The sequence below is a fragment of the Leucoraja erinacea genome, chromosome 18 (assembly GCF_028641065.1).
Source record: "Leucoraja erinacea ecotype New England chromosome 18, Leri_hhj_1, whole genome shotgun sequence".
Lineage (NCBI taxonomy): Eukaryota > Metazoa > Chordata > Chondrichthyes > Rajiformes > Rajidae > Leucoraja > Leucoraja erinaceus.
The window spans coordinates 40991779-41007286 of record NC_073394.1 but is presented as its reverse complement, the minus strand read 5'-3'; the positions used below and the strand labels follow the sequence as shown (position 1 = coordinate 41007286).

General features: G+C 41.6%; 1 protein-coding gene across 11 annotated transcripts in view; it reads left to right on the top strand.

The window, feature by feature from the left end:
• stk33 (serine/threonine kinase 33) overlaps window positions 1–13085 on the top strand; it is a 149963-nt gene extending 136878 nt beyond the window's left edge. For all 11 annotated transcript variants that reach the window (XM_055649914.1, XM_055649907.1, XM_055649912.1 and 8 more), the window contains one exon: window positions 11686–13085. In XM_055649914.1, the coding sequence (XP_055505889.1) occupies window positions 11686–11901 (216 nt within the window). In that variant the 3' untranslated portion in view covers window positions 11902–13085. The remainder of the gene's footprint in view (window positions 1–11685) is intronic.
• The last annotated feature ends 2423 nt before the right edge of the window (window positions 13086–15508 follow it).

Genomic DNA, 15508 nt, shown 5'->3' with positions numbered 1-15508 from the left:
CAGAGTCTTGTTGTATTTTCCTTAATACCTGACTGATGAGGCAGGAAGGAGGGAATGCGTAAATAAACAATTTCCCCCAATGCAGCGAAAATGCATCTGTCGCCGCTGCCCCAGGGTCTGGTTCCCATGAAACATAATTTGATAACTGGTGGTTAAGTCTGGATGCGAATAGTTCGATATCTGGTGTTCCATATTTTGCTGTAATATCAGCAAATACTTTTTTATTCAACATCCATTCGGTGTTTTCATTAAATTTGTGTGACCTGGTGTCTGCCACTGTGTGTGGCTGGAAAGGCAGCCACCATTTTGCCAATTACTTTTGCTACCAATCTGATGGATGGTTTGCTGATGTCAATGAGGTTATTGCAAGCCTCTATTGAATCTCTAGCCTTTCCCTTAGGCAGAGTCACCGACATGTGAACTGAGTCAATGGTGAACCCCAATAGTCCATAGTAGTGGAAGGCGTTAGTTTAGATTTAACTGGATGGATAATAAATCCCAGGTTTTCAAATAACTGTTTTGTGGCTGTTACAGTTTGTTTGGCCAATTCCAAAGTTTTGCCCACAATGAGTATGTCATCTAAATATGCCATGACCATGTGTTTACGTTTACGTAGAAACGCTGGGGCTGGTTTCAAAATTTTTGTGACCAGCCTGGGGGGCTGATGATTAGACATTTGGCAGTGCTTTATACTGCCAGAGTTGTCCCATCCAGTTGAATTTTAAGTAACATCTGTGGTCACCTCGTATAGGCACTGAATAGTAAGCATCTTTTAAATCGATGCTGGCCATGAAGTAACCTTTGGAAATTAATTGTTTAGCAGTAACAAAGGTTTCCATTTTGAAATGAATATATTGTACAAATGTATTCAATTTGGTCAGATCTATGATGATGCGCCAACCACCATCTTCTTTGTTTTTGGTAAATATATTGGATACGAATTCTATTGGTTCGTATTGAGTTTTCTCAATTACACCTTTTACGTAAAGCCGCTCCAGTTCAGCTTGCACTTTTGATTTTTCTTTATCAGAAAACACGAACATTTGTTTCGGTATATGTTGAACTGGAGGGCTGTACTTGTGTATAAACTCAATTGTATATCCCTGGATATTGTTTAAGATGTAAGTATCGGTTGTTAACATGCCCCATGCATTCAGAAAAGAGTGTAATCTCCCCCCAACCTCCATACTCCCTGTATTTTGTATTGAACCAGACCCACCTACCTCCATAGTTACCAGTGGCAGGTTTACTTCTTTTTGTAGGTTCTTCGCTGCTGTTGTTGCGCTTGTGTCTGGATTTTCGGTTTGGTTGGTGTTGGAGGTCCCCGCATCTTCCAAGAAGGCCGGCCTGGGCCATGGCCTAAAAAAGACTCATGTTTTGAGTACCGGGCCTTCGAGCTTTCACCAGTTCTGCTGGTGGGTGCGTAGGGGTGCTGTCTTTGGCTGTAGTGGGTTTTTGTTGGAGTCCCTTTTATTAGTCTCAGGGTTCTCTCGTTCCTGCACCCCTTGCACACTTGTCTTTCCTTCTGCGGACCCCTCTTCCACGTCAGCCCAGAACTGACCCGCAGTGCTCCCCTCTGATGAGGTAGAAGCGCTGTGCAGCCCTTCAAGAGGTACTGCTGTGGGTTTATCATAGGGCCCACAGTGACCCGACTCCATCTCCCGGAGTCTGTCACGTTGGAGCAAAGCTCCACACACCGCTCCATCCGGCTCCAGCGCTCTCGGTCGCTGGCCGCCCGCGATTGTTCAATGTCGGACTCCTCTGAGTCCATGACCTTGTTTGTTTTTGTGTCTAGCCTTTCCGCCCGGCCTCGTGGATCTGGCCGGTGCGGAGGCGACATCGGGCACAGCTGATCCCACTATCGGTGATTCGAGTGCCGCTGGCTGCTGCTGGCTGCCCACTGCTCCGCGGTCCTCCCTCACCAGCTTTGTCGCAGCCCTTTTCTTCTTTGTTTTCCGTTGGTTTCTCCACCTGTAATCAGCATGGGAAAACACAAAAAGACCGCAGCTCTTACCTGCAGGTCCTGGTTTAAATTGTCGCTATGGGGGAACATCGTTCCACCCCGCCTCCTGCCGTTATCAGCATTGTAGTACACCAGTTCTGGAGAAAAAGACCAATGTCTGCAATGGAGTAGAGTTGAATAGGACAGTACCCTAGCTTATGGAAGAGCCATTCAGAAGCCTGATAACAAAGAGGAAGAAGGTGTGTCTCAGTCTGGTGATGTGCGCTTTCAAGCTTCTACATTTCCTGCCAAACGGGAACAGTGAAGGCATGATCAAAGTGTGAAGTCTCGACTGTGTGATGGACAGGGCGGCATCGACAACTCTGCAATTTTTTGCATTCTTGGGCAGGGCTGTTCCCAAGCCACGCTGTGATGCAACGTGACAGTGTGCTTTCTACAGTGCATCTGTAGAGGTTTGTAAACGTCATTGGAGACGTGCTTACATTCCTACATTTCCTGAGGAGCTAGATGCGTTGGTTTGCTTTCTTAGCTGTTGCTTCAGTGTGGAAAACCAGGAGGGCAAAAAGGAGGCAGAGATAGCTCTGGCAGATATCATTAAGGACAATCCTAAGAGATTTTATAAGTACCAAAGGGAAAAAGGGTGACCAGAGAGAGAGAATGGGACCCTTCAGGAATCAAAGTGATCAACTCTGTGTGGAGCCACAGGAGGTGCAAAGTCCTCAACTAGTATTTCTCCTCTGTTTTTACTGTGGAGAAAGACAGGAGGACCTGGAACTTGGATCAGTCAATGGAAGTGTCTTACGGTCGAGGAAGTGCAGAAGATCCTGATACGTATGAAGGTTGACAAATCTCATGGACCTAATCAGATAGATCCGAGGACTCTGTGGGAAGCTAGAGACTAAATTACAGGCCTGAGATTTACAAGTTGTCATTAAATACAGGTGAGATGCCGGAAGACTGGAGGGCGGCAAATGTTGTGTGTCTATTCAAGAATGTCTGCAGGGAAAAGCCTGGAAACGACAGGCCAGTGAGCTTGACATTTGTCGTCACAAAGTTACTAGAGATGTTCATGCCTTTAGATGGACAGAGACTGATTAAGGCTAGTCAACAGGGTTTGTCAGCAGAAGATAATTGGGACACAGCACCAGCCTTGGAGGGCATCTACAATACACGGTGCCTCAGGAAGGTCGTCACCATTCATACAGACTCCTCACACCCTTGCAATAGCCTGTTCGAACTTCTACCTTCTGGCAGACGTTACAAGGCCTTCTATGCCCGCACTTCCAGACTTAGCAACAGCTTCATCCCCAGAGCTATAGCTGCTCTGAACTGGCCCTGCTGAGTGCCCCCCCCCCCCCCCGAACTGTCTCCCTCGGATGGTCACGTTGCACATCGACCCGGCACAGACCTATTTGCACTTTATACTGTTTTACTGGGGTTTTTTAAATCTTGTTTCTGGGTCTACATTTTTAGTTAATTAAGTTATTACATCGGATGGAAGCTGCATACCAAATCTCGTTGTACCTCTGTGCAATGACAATAAAATATATTATTATTACATGAGAGGTTGTGCCTCACAAATCTGCTTTGTGTTTTTTGAAGATGTGACCACAAAGGTTGATAACAGCAAAGCTGTAGATGTTTTGTATATGGATCTCAGCAAGACATTTGACAAGGTTCCGCATGGTAGGCTGCTCTGGAAGGTTAGATCGCATGGGATCCAAGGAGAGATAGCTGAATGGATAGAACAGTGGTTTCATGCGCCGTAGAAGGCATTTTATCAGAAAGCATCACAGCATAGTGTAGGAACAGCTCCATCCAAGACCGCAAGAAATTGCAGAGAATTGTGGATGTAGCCCACATATAACACAAAATAACAGATGACAATTAAGTAGGTGGTATTAGAAACATAGAAACATAGAAATTAGGTGCAGGAGTAGGCCATTCGGCCCTTCGAGCCTGCACCGCCATTCAATATGATCATGGCTGATCATCCAACTCAGTATCCCGTACCTGCCTTCTCTCCATACCCCTGATCCCCTTAGCCACAAGGGCCACATCTAACTCCCTCTTAAATATAGCCAATGAACTGGCCTCAACTACCCTCTGTGGCAGAGAGTTCCAGAGATTCACCAATCTCTGTGTGAAAAAAGTTTTTCTCATCTCGGTTTTAAAGGATTTCCCCCTTATCCTTAAGCTGTGACCCCTTGTCCTGGACTTCCCTAACATCGGGAACAACCTTCCTGCATCTAGCCTGTCCAATCCCTTAAGAATTTTGTAAGTTTCTATAAGATCCCCTCTCAATCTCCTAAATTCTAGAGAGTATAAACCAAGTCTATCCAGTCTTTCTTCATAAGATAGTCCTGACATCCCAGGAATCAGTCTGGTGAACCGTCTCTGCACTCCCTCTATGGCAATAATGTCCTTCCTCAGATTTGGAGACCAAAACTGTACGCAATACTCCAGTGTGGTCTCACCAAGACCCTGTACAACTGCAGTAGAACCTCCCTGCTCCTATACTCAAATCCTTTTGCAATGAAAGCTAACATACCATTTGCTTTCTTTACTGCCTGCTGCACCTGCATGCCTACCTTCAATGACTGGTGTACCATGACACCCAGGTCTCGCTGCATCTCCCCCTTTCCCAATCGGCCACCATTTAGATAATAGTCTGCTTTCCCGTTTTTGCCAATAAAATGGATAACCTCACATTTATCCACATTAAACTGCATCTGCCAAACATTTGCCCACTACCCCAGCCTATCCAAGTCACCTTGCAGTCTCCTAGCATCCTCCTCACAGCTAACACTGCCCCCCAGCTTAGTGTCATCCGCAAACTTGGAGATATTGCCTTCAATTCCCTCATCCAAATCATTAATATATATTGTAAATAGCTGGGGTCCCAGCACTGAGCCTTGCGGTACCCCACTAGTCACTGCCCGCCATTGTGAAAAGGACCCGTTTACTCCTACTCTTTGCTTCCTGTTTGCCAGCCAGTTCTCGATCCACATCAATACTGAACCCCCAATGCCTTGTGCTTTAAGTTTGTATACTAATCTCTTATGTGGGACTTTGTCGAAAGCCTTCTGGAAGTCGAGATACACCACATCCACTGGTTCTCCCCTATCCACGCTACTAGTTGCATCCTCGAAAAATTCTATAAGATTTGTCAGACATGATTTACCTTTCGTAAATCCATGCTGACTTTGTCCAATGATTTCACCACTTTCCAAATGTGCTGCTATCCCATCTTTAATAACTGACTCTAGCAGTTTCCCCATTACCGATGTTAGACTAACTGGTCTGTAATTCCCCATTTTCTCTCTCCCTCCCTTCTTAAAAAGTGGGGTTACGTTTGCTACCCGCCAATCTTCAGGAACTACTCCAGAATCTAAAGAGTTTTGAAAGATTATTACTAATGCATCCACTATTTCTGGAGCTACTTCCTTAAGTACTCTGGGATGCAGCCTATCTGGCCCTGGGGATTTATCGGCCTTTAATCCATTCAATTTACCCAACACCACTTCCCGGCTAACCTGGATTTCACTCAATTCCTCCAACTCCTTTGACCCGCGGTCCCCTGCTATTTCCGGCAAATTATTTATGTCTTCCTTAGTGAAGACGGAACCAAAGTAGTTATTCAATTGGTCCGCCATATCCTTGTTCCCCATGATCAACTCACCCGTTTCTGACTGCAAGGGACCTACATTTGTTTTAACTAATCTCTTTCTTTTCACATATCTATAAAAACTTTTGCAGTCAGTTTTTATGTTCCCTGCCAGTTTTCTTTCATAATCTATTTTCCCTTTCCTAATTAAGCCCTTTGTCCTCCTCTGCTGGTCTTTGAATTTCTCCCAGTCCTCCGGTATGCTGCTTTTTCTGGCTAATTTGTACGCATCATCCATCGCTTTGATACTATCCCTGATTTCCCTTGTTATCCACGGATGTACTACCTTCCCTGATTTATTCTTTTACCAAACTGGTATGAACAATTTTTGTAGTTCATCCATGCAGCCTTTAAATGTCTTCCATTGCATATCCACCGTCAACCCTTTGTATTGTAGATAATGAAGATGGTTGTCAATAATTGTAGCAGGATCTTGATTGGTAGGGTGGGTGGGCTGATGAATGGTTGCTGGAATTTAAAACAGAAATATGCAATGTTGCATTTTGAGTAGTCCAACGTGGGCCGGACCTACACTGTGCATGGTAGAGCTCTGGGGAGCGTTGTACAGCAGAGAGATCTAGGAGTTCAGGTACATAGTTCCTTGGAAGTGGTGTCACAGGTGGAAAGGGTGGTCAAAAAGGCTTTCATCGGTCAGAGTATAGAAATTGGGAGTGTATGTTGCAGTTACAGTGCCCTCCATAAAGTCTGGGACAAAGATTCATCATTTATTTATTTGCCTCTATACTCCACAATTTGAGATTTGTAATAGAAAAAAAATCACATGCGGTTAAAGCGCACATTGTCACATTTTAATAAAGACCATTTTTATACATTTTGGTTTCACCATGTAGAAATTACAGCAGTGTTTATATATAGTCGGTCCCCGTCCCCCCCCCCCCCCCCCCCCCCCCCCCCCCCCCCCCACATATCAGGGCACAATAGACAATGGACAATAGACAATAGGTGCGGGAGTAGGCCATTCGCCCCTTCGAGCCAGCACCGCCATTCAATGTGATCATGGCTGATCTTCCACAATCCGTACCGAGTTCCTGCCTTCTCCCCATAACCCCTGACTCCACTATCTTGATGAGCCCTATCCGTACCGAGTTCCTGCCTTCTCCCCATAACCCCTGACTCCACTATCTTGATGAGCCCTATCTAGATCTCTCTTGAAAGTATCCAGAGTATCCTCTGAGGCAGAGAATTCCACACTCACAACTTTCTGTGTGAAAAAATGTTTCTATATCGCTGTTCTGAATGGCTTACCCCTTATTCTTAAACTGTGGCCCCTGGTTCTGGACTCCCCCAACAACGGGAATATGTTTCCTGCCTCTAGTGTGTCCAAACCCTTAATAATCTTAAATGTTTCAATAAGATATCCTCTCATCCTTCTAAATTCCAGAGAATACAAGCCCAGCCGTTCCAATCTCTCAACATATGACAGTCCCGCCATCCTGGAATTAGCCTCGTGACCTGACGCTGCACTCCCTCAATAGCAAGAATGTCCTTCCTCAAATTTGGAGACCAAAACTGCACACAATACTCCAGGTGTGGTCTCGCTAGGGTCTTGTACATCTGCAGAAGGACCTCCTTACTCCTATACTGAACTCCTCTTGATATGAAGGCCAACATGCCATTCACTTTCTTCACTGCCTCCTGTACCTGCATGCTTACTTTTATTGACTGATGAACAAGGACCCCCAGATCCCGTTGTACTTCCCCTTTTCCCAACTCAACGCCATTTAGATAATAATCTGCCTTCCTGTTTTTGATACCAAAGTGGATAACCTCACATTTATCCACATTAAACTGCATCTGCCATGCATGTGCCCACTCACCCAACCTGTCCAAGTCACCCTGCATTCTCATAGCATCCTCCTCACAGTTCACACTGCCACCCACCTTTGTGTCATCTGCAAATTTGCTAATGTTACTTGTAATCCCCTCATCTAAATCATTAATATATATTGAAAATACCTGCGGTCCCAGCACTCATCCTTGCGGTACCCCACTAGTCACTGCCTGCCATTCTGAAAGGGACAAGGTTGAACAAGTTAGGGCTTTATTCTTTGGAGCGCAGAAGGTTAAGGGGGGACTTGATAGAGGTTTTTAAAATGATGAGAGGGATAGACAGAGTTGACGTGGAAAAGCTTTTCCCACTGAGAGTAGGGAAGATTCAAACAAGGGGACATGACATGAGAATTAAGGGACTGAAGTTTAGGGGTAACATGAGGGGGAACTTCTTTACTCAGAGAGTGGTAGCTGTGTGGAATGAGCTTCCAGTGAAGGTGGTGGAGGCAGGTTCGTTCTTATCATTTAAAAATAAATTGGATAGTTATATGGATGGGAAGGGAATGGAGGGTTATGGTCTGAGCACAGGTATATGGGACTAGGGGAGAATATGTGTTCGGCACGGACTAGAAGGGTCGAGATGGCCTGTTTCCGTGCTGTAATTGTCATATGGTTATATGGACCCGTTAATCCCTATTCTTTGTTTCCTGTCTGCCACCCAATTTTCTATCCATGTCAGCACTCTACCCCAATACCATGTGCCCTAATTTTGCCCACTAATCTCCTATGTGGGACTTTCTGAAAGTCAAGTTACACTACATCCTCTGGCTCTCCCTTGACCATTTTCCTAGTTACTTCCTCAAAACATTCCAGAAGATTATTCTAGCATGATTTCCCCTTCGTAAATCCATGCTGACTCGGACCGATCCTGTTACTGATATCCAAATGTGCCGCTATTTCATCTTTTATGACTGACTCCAGCATTTTCCCCACCACCGATGTCAGCCTAACTGGTCTATAATTCCCTGTTTTCTCTCTCCCGCCTTTCTTAAAAAGTGGGATAACAATGGCACCATAATGTTTGAGGCGCAGCAATGCCATGTAAATGAAAGTAGTCATGTTTAGTATTTTGTTGCATATCCTTTGAATATAATGATTACTAGAAGTCTGCGATTCATGGACATCACCAGTTGCTGGGTGTCTTTTCTGGTGATGCTCTGCCAGGCCGGTATGCTTTGGATCTTGGGCAGTTCCTTCTCTCCTCCATACTTTGCTCTTAACATTACTTTGATATGTGAATCTTCGTCTCATCTATCCACAAAACCTTTTTAAAGAACTATGGTTGCTTGTTTAAGTACTTCTTGGCAAACTGTAACCTGGCCATCCTATTTTTGTGGCTGAATAGAACTACTTGCATCTTGCAGTGTAGCCTCTGTATTTCTGTTCATGAAGTCTTCTGCGGACAGTGATCATTGACAAATCCACACCCTCTCCTGAAGAGTGTTTCTGATCTGTTGGACAGGTATTTGGGGATTTCATTGTGGACAGAATTCTTCTGTCATCAGCTGTGGAGGTCTTCCTTGGCCTGCCAGTCCCTTTGCGATTAGTAAGCTCACCAGTGCCCTCTTTCTTCTTAATGATGTTCCAAACAATTCATTTTGGTAAGCCTAAGGTTTGGCTGATGTCTCTAACAGTTTTATTCTTGTTTCTCAGTCTCATAATGGCTTATTTGACTTTCATTGGCATAACTTTGGTCGTCATGTTGATAAACAGCAATAAAAGTTTCCAAAGGTGATGTAAAGACTGGAGGAAAGACTAGGCGCTGAGAGATCATTTATATCTGCATTAAGGAGGCATTTAAACACACATGAGCAATTACAAACACCTGTGAAGCCATGTGTTCCATACATTATGGTGCTCTGCAATGGGGGAACTATGTATGAACACAGCTGTAATTTCTACATGGTGAAATCAAAATGTATACCCTTTAATAAAATCTGAAAATGTGCACTTTAACCACATGTGACTTTTTCTATTACAAATGTCAAATTGTGGAGTACAGAGGCAAATAAATGACTGATGGGTCTTTGTCCTAAACATTATGGAGGGCATTGTATATAAGATGTTGGTGGGACCACATTTCAAGTATTGTGTTCAGTTTGGTCACCATGTTATAGGAAATATATTGTCAAGTTGGAAAGGGTGCAGAAAAGATTTACAAGAATGCTGCCAGTTCTGGAGGACCTGAGCTGTTGGTAGAGATTAAGCAGGCTAGGACTTTAATCCTTGGCGTGCAGGAGGATGAGGGGCAGGCAATCCTCTAGAAGTGTACAAAATCATGAGAGGAATAAATCGGGCAATGCACAGAGTCCAGAATTGGGGGATCAAGAACCAGAGGACTTAGGTTTAAAGTGAGGGGGGAAAATATTTAACAGGAGGGTTAACTTTTTTACACAAAGGGTGGTGGGTGTATGGGACAAGCTGCAGGAGGAGGATGTTAAGGCAGGAACTATCGCAACAGTTAAACATTTACAATGCATTCATAAAATATTCAGACCCCTTCACTTTTTCCACATTTTGTTACGTTACAGCCCTTTTAAAATGGATTAAATTAATTATTTTATCATCAATCTACACGTAATATCCCAGATTGAAGAAACGAAAACAGGTGTTTTGACATTTTTGCCAAGTAATTAAAAATAAATAACAGAAATATCTAATTTAGATAAGTATTCAAACCTTTTGCTATTGCACACAAAATTGACTTGTAAACCTCCGAGACAGGATTGTGTCAAGACACAGATCTGGGGAAGGGTATAAAACAATTTCTGCAACATTGCAGGTCCCGAAGAGCACAGTGGCCTCCGTCATTCCTAAATGGAAGAACTTCAGAACCATAGAGCTGGCCGCCCGGCCAAACTGAACAATCGAGGGAGAAGGGCTTGGTCAGGGAGGTGACCAAGAACCCGATGGTCACTCTGGCAGAGCTCCAGAGTTCCTCTGTGGAGATGGGAGAGCCTTCCAGAAGTACAACTATATCTGCAGCATTCCACCAATCAGGTCTTTATGGTAGAGTGGCCAGACAGAAGCCACTCCTCAAGAAAAGGCACATGACAGCCCGCTTGGAGTTTGAAATTACGAGCATTTAACATAAATGGGGGGGGGGAGATATTTTTTAACTTTTACCTTTTGTAAGAACTAACCATAGTAAGATAATTTGAAAAGTTAGACTGGAAACACTTGGAAACAAGCTAATTAGAAGTTAAAATAGGAATCAGGTTAAGTTATTTAAATATTTCTCAAACAGAAAGTTAAGGGATAAAAATAAAATTATGTAGGACCTATTCTGATGTTTACAATTATAGTTGTTTTCATGCATATAAATGATATGTATCATATTAGCTGGAAAAAAAATCTGTCTTGGAAACTTTGCCATTTGTTAAAGAAATGTTACTGAGCATGTCTAGTTTTCCTTTATGAAGCATTCTTTTAAAGTCTAAGTGTAACTGTTTTTTGAGTTAGGTGGGCATTCTTTGGTTGAAGGCTTTGGCACTTTTTATCACGTAACAGTCATCTACGCATGGAAACAAAATGTTAAGAATTTTGGAAGGCTGCTCTTAGTAAAGAATATGCTAATTTAAATTTGTGCCACAATGCTGATTTCTGTACCAAAGAGTGGTTAAATGTAACAATTTATAAATCACTCCTGTTACTATAGACTATGTGCTCTCAGTAAAAAAAATGATGTAATGGTGGATATACCTGCAACGTAAATAATAGAAACAAAGAACTGCAGATGCTGGTTAATACACAAAAGGACACAAAGTATTGGAGTAACTCAGCAGATCAGGCAGTATCCCTGAGGAACATGGATAGGTGATGTTTCGGGTTGCGACCCATCTTCAACTTAATATAGGTTTTATCACTGGCTGATTCCATGTTTGAATGGAAATGGATCTGTATTCAAAGTTGGTGCCTGTATCAGTTCATACTTTTACCTTGTGTTGCATGCTTGATAAATTCCGCAAAATATCCAAAATTGTTTATTAAATACTCAGAGCCCATCCTTCTAGTAAACCTATCTGAATTTAATTAAAAAAGTTAGAAGACCTGAGATTCTGGCTGAGGTGCTCTGCATATGTAACTTGGAAAACATAATTATTTTCAAACCATTGCTACTGACCCTGGGTGATAGTGACATTTGAATCTTCCTTTTTAAAATTATTTGATGGTCAATTTTCACTTGTACTTTGGTTAATTTCAGCCTCCTGGGAACAACAAGGCTTCTCCAAAACTAAGCATGAAACGATCACCATTGCAAGATAAACAAGCGTGGTCACCCACACATCTGAACACAGCAATAAGATCGGGTTCAATCTCTGGTAAGCCAGAGCTACGTAGATCCATAACCCCAACCAATAATGGCTCTGGATATAAACACACAATTAAGTCTATTCCCAAAACCAAAAAGAGCACATAGAATATAGAATTTTAACAGCATACCCACCTATCTTCAAAATGAGCCAAAGGCAATACTTCAAAAAGGACAATGGATTAGAGTCCAGGATGAATGTTGCTTTTCTTTGTGCCACTGACCACAATGAACGCTGATGGGCATGAAGCTTTTTTTTCCAATTTCCTCAATATGTTTCACATGATTTATTCAAATTGCAAAAACGAATTGAACCAAGGAAATTGTTCACATTAACTTTCTTGAGGTGTACATTGATTCCTTTAGGTAGAGTCTGGGTTAAAGAGGTGTTAATACTGTTGAAATCAGAAATAATTTATTTAAAGTATTTGTCTTTGTTTTGTTTGCACATTAGATTCACTGTCATTGCTTATTTATTTTGTGGCTGCCTGCTGAAAGTTGGAAGGAGCCAATGTTACCGGCAAGAATTAGAACATATTTTTCTGTACAGATAATTGTCTAAGCATGAAGAAATGTATTTTTCGTCAATTATTTAAAGGACTTGCATCCACCACAAGTATTCAGCCATTTTTAATCTATAAATTGAATTGACTGCAGTGTTATTCTTAGGAGTTGCAAATTGAACAATTTGCCACTGACTTCTACAAAGGATTAAAACATGTAATATATGTTAGATAAACAACCTCTTATTTTCTCAATAATTCATGTAAAAATGTTCTTTATGTGGCTAATTGTAATGCAAATAAATGGGGTTGTAGCTGACTGTACATAGTATATTATTCTGTTTAAATGTGTTTAGTTATCCTGAGATGCTTTGGAGAATTACATCATGCACCAGGAATCCCGAGATGTATTAATTGTGCAAGTCCATCCAGATAACTGGAGAAAGATTCAGATGAATGATGAATGAATAACTATTATTTTGAAACCATATGCAGGCCTTTAAAAAGCAAATGGAAAATAGATTACGAAGGCTGTGATTTTTCACCTGTTATGTGGTTCCAGTTATTTTATGAGCTGGTTTAACTTTTAATACTTTTCTTTCAAAGTATTCATATTAGAAAGTTTTTTTTTCTCAAGGTAATACTATGCCAGTTGTAAATTTTACATTAAATATAACTTGATATTAATACTTAGCTACTATTTCATCACAACTCTGTAATAAAGATGTCTGTGGTTCAGGAGTATTATAAAAATGCTAACTATAAAATAAATTGTCTTTCTATAACCTACGATCTGAGCAAATAGTGAGGAAAGTTTGTGTGGCTGATCTAGATCTAGTTCTGTAAATGTCTGTGAATCAGTTCATCATGCAGTGCCATGCTACTTGTTCTGATCTTCAGGGTCCAGGACATATACAGGTATGTTACTGTCAGAGTGAAAGACAAGGCAGGTGGGTGTAAGGAAGCTTGGATGCCAAGAGAAATTGAAGCTCTGGTTAAGTGTAAGAAGGAGGCATGTGGTAGGTATTGGCAGTTGGGATCAAGTGTACCCCTGGAGGAGTTTCGGGAACTGAGGAGCAAGCTAAAAAAGGAAAACAAGAGAGACAGGCAATAGCTCAGCCAGATAATATTAAAGATAATCACAAGAGATTTTAGTACATCATGGAAAAAAGGGTAACCAGAGATAGAATATGACCCTTCAGGAACTCAGTATGGAGCCACAGGAAATGGGCAAAGTCTTCAATGAGTATTTCACCTCTGTTTTTACCATGAAGAAAGGCATGAGGGCTGGGAACTTGGGCAGTCGGTATTATGGTTGAGGAGGTGCTGAAGATCCTGACTATGTTTGCTTTCAGTGTTTTGTAGACAAACACACCCGGGTCCCTTTGAAGATACAAAAGTGAATGACATTATATTTTTTCACATTATATTCCATCTGCCACGCTCTTGCCCTCACACTTAGCTTGTCCCTATCCACTTGAAGCTACTTTATACTATCCTTCATGCCCACCATCCCACCTAGTTAAATATCTGCAAACTTGGAAATCTGACAGTTTATCTTGAGCCAAATAATTGATGGAAATCATGAGTAGCTGGGATCAAAGCACCAATCTTTGTCGTACGCTATAAAGCACAGCCTGCCAATCTGAGAATGATCTATTCATCCCCATTCGTTCTGTCCAATCGAGGTGAGTAGACTGCTCCCAATTCTGTATCTAGACACAAAAAGCTGGAGTAACTCAGCGGGTCACACAGATTCCTTTTCTCCAGAGATGTTGTCTGACCCACTGAGTTACTCCAGCTTTTTGTGTCTACCTTTGGTTTAAACCAGCATCTGCAGTTCCTTCCTGCACTCCCAATTCTGTGCTACCTCACAACAGCAAAGGTACTATCCTGCAGGATCTTCCAAAAATACAAATACAATGGGCTTATCATTTACTTGTACAAGATCTGCTTGCTGTTTCTTTATGCTACCTATATATACATCAATGCAGCACTTTGCAGGCATTATGTGTGTCATTTGTCCATTCTTATATTTAAACCCTCCTTTTCACCTTGTATATATCCAGTTAATATACTGCAGATATTATCAGCCCATACATTATTGCTACGACCTTATTGTTTGTGTAGGTTATTCAATCTATCAATAGTAGTAGCAAATAATAAAAATGATTTGTATATACATTAGGCCAAATGAAACCTATTTCTAGATTTAATTCTATGCTATGTTATCCAGAGAGGGTATTTATTCTTGTTTGTTACATGATTATACTCTCAACACTGAGTCAAATATATAATTAAAGTCAGTAACGCTGTAATTTATATTTATGTAGAGCCAGGATGTTTAGGCACTACTAAAATCTGAAATAGACAGGCAAAACGGCAAAATAAAATTACAAAAAAGGCACGAAAAGGCATTTATTGATTAAAAAGGACATTTATTTCCTCCACCAAAATATGGCTAAAAATAATAATATAAAGGTATACTACATTAAATGACCAAAGTTGCCTGGTTGCACAAAATTACTAGGATTTTTTCAAATGATCTGGTGTTAAAATATGCCATCTGTCAAACAGAATATGCTTCAGTTGTGAAAAACTTATTTCTACCCCAGCTGAGGTGACTGGTGCATACCCGAAACAAGCTATAGACTCTATATTCATATCGCTATCTTGTGCATTACAACTATCTTTGAGAACTTTAGCTGTTTTGTATTTCTTCAAGATCTTTGTTAGCTAAAATTACTCTCTCATATTTTCCGTGCATGTCTTTACCTACATCGCCAGGAACTTTACGAATATCATCAGTTACTTTGTTGAAAACCTGCAAGTTATTCACTAATGTTTCGCTATATTTCTCAAGGGAAGTGATAGTTTGTGGGACGTTTGCAAAATTGGAAACAATAAACACAGAGGGAGTTTTTCTGCAAAAACGTTAAGTCACAAACAGAAGTACATTATTGTGTTATATACTTTCTGACCAAAGTACAGCAAGTGAAGATGTAAACAACTGAGCAATAGTTAAGCTGTTTGACTTCTCCAATACTTCCGATGTCAACAAATACTCTTTTGATGGTTGACCTGCCTCCAGTGTAGCGATGACCACATTGGCAACAGATCTCCACACAGCATTGGTTGTCTCGCCTATTGGATTCCATATTCTGTTGCATGCAACTTCACCCCTAATTTTCTCCACAAGAATGTTGAAGTTG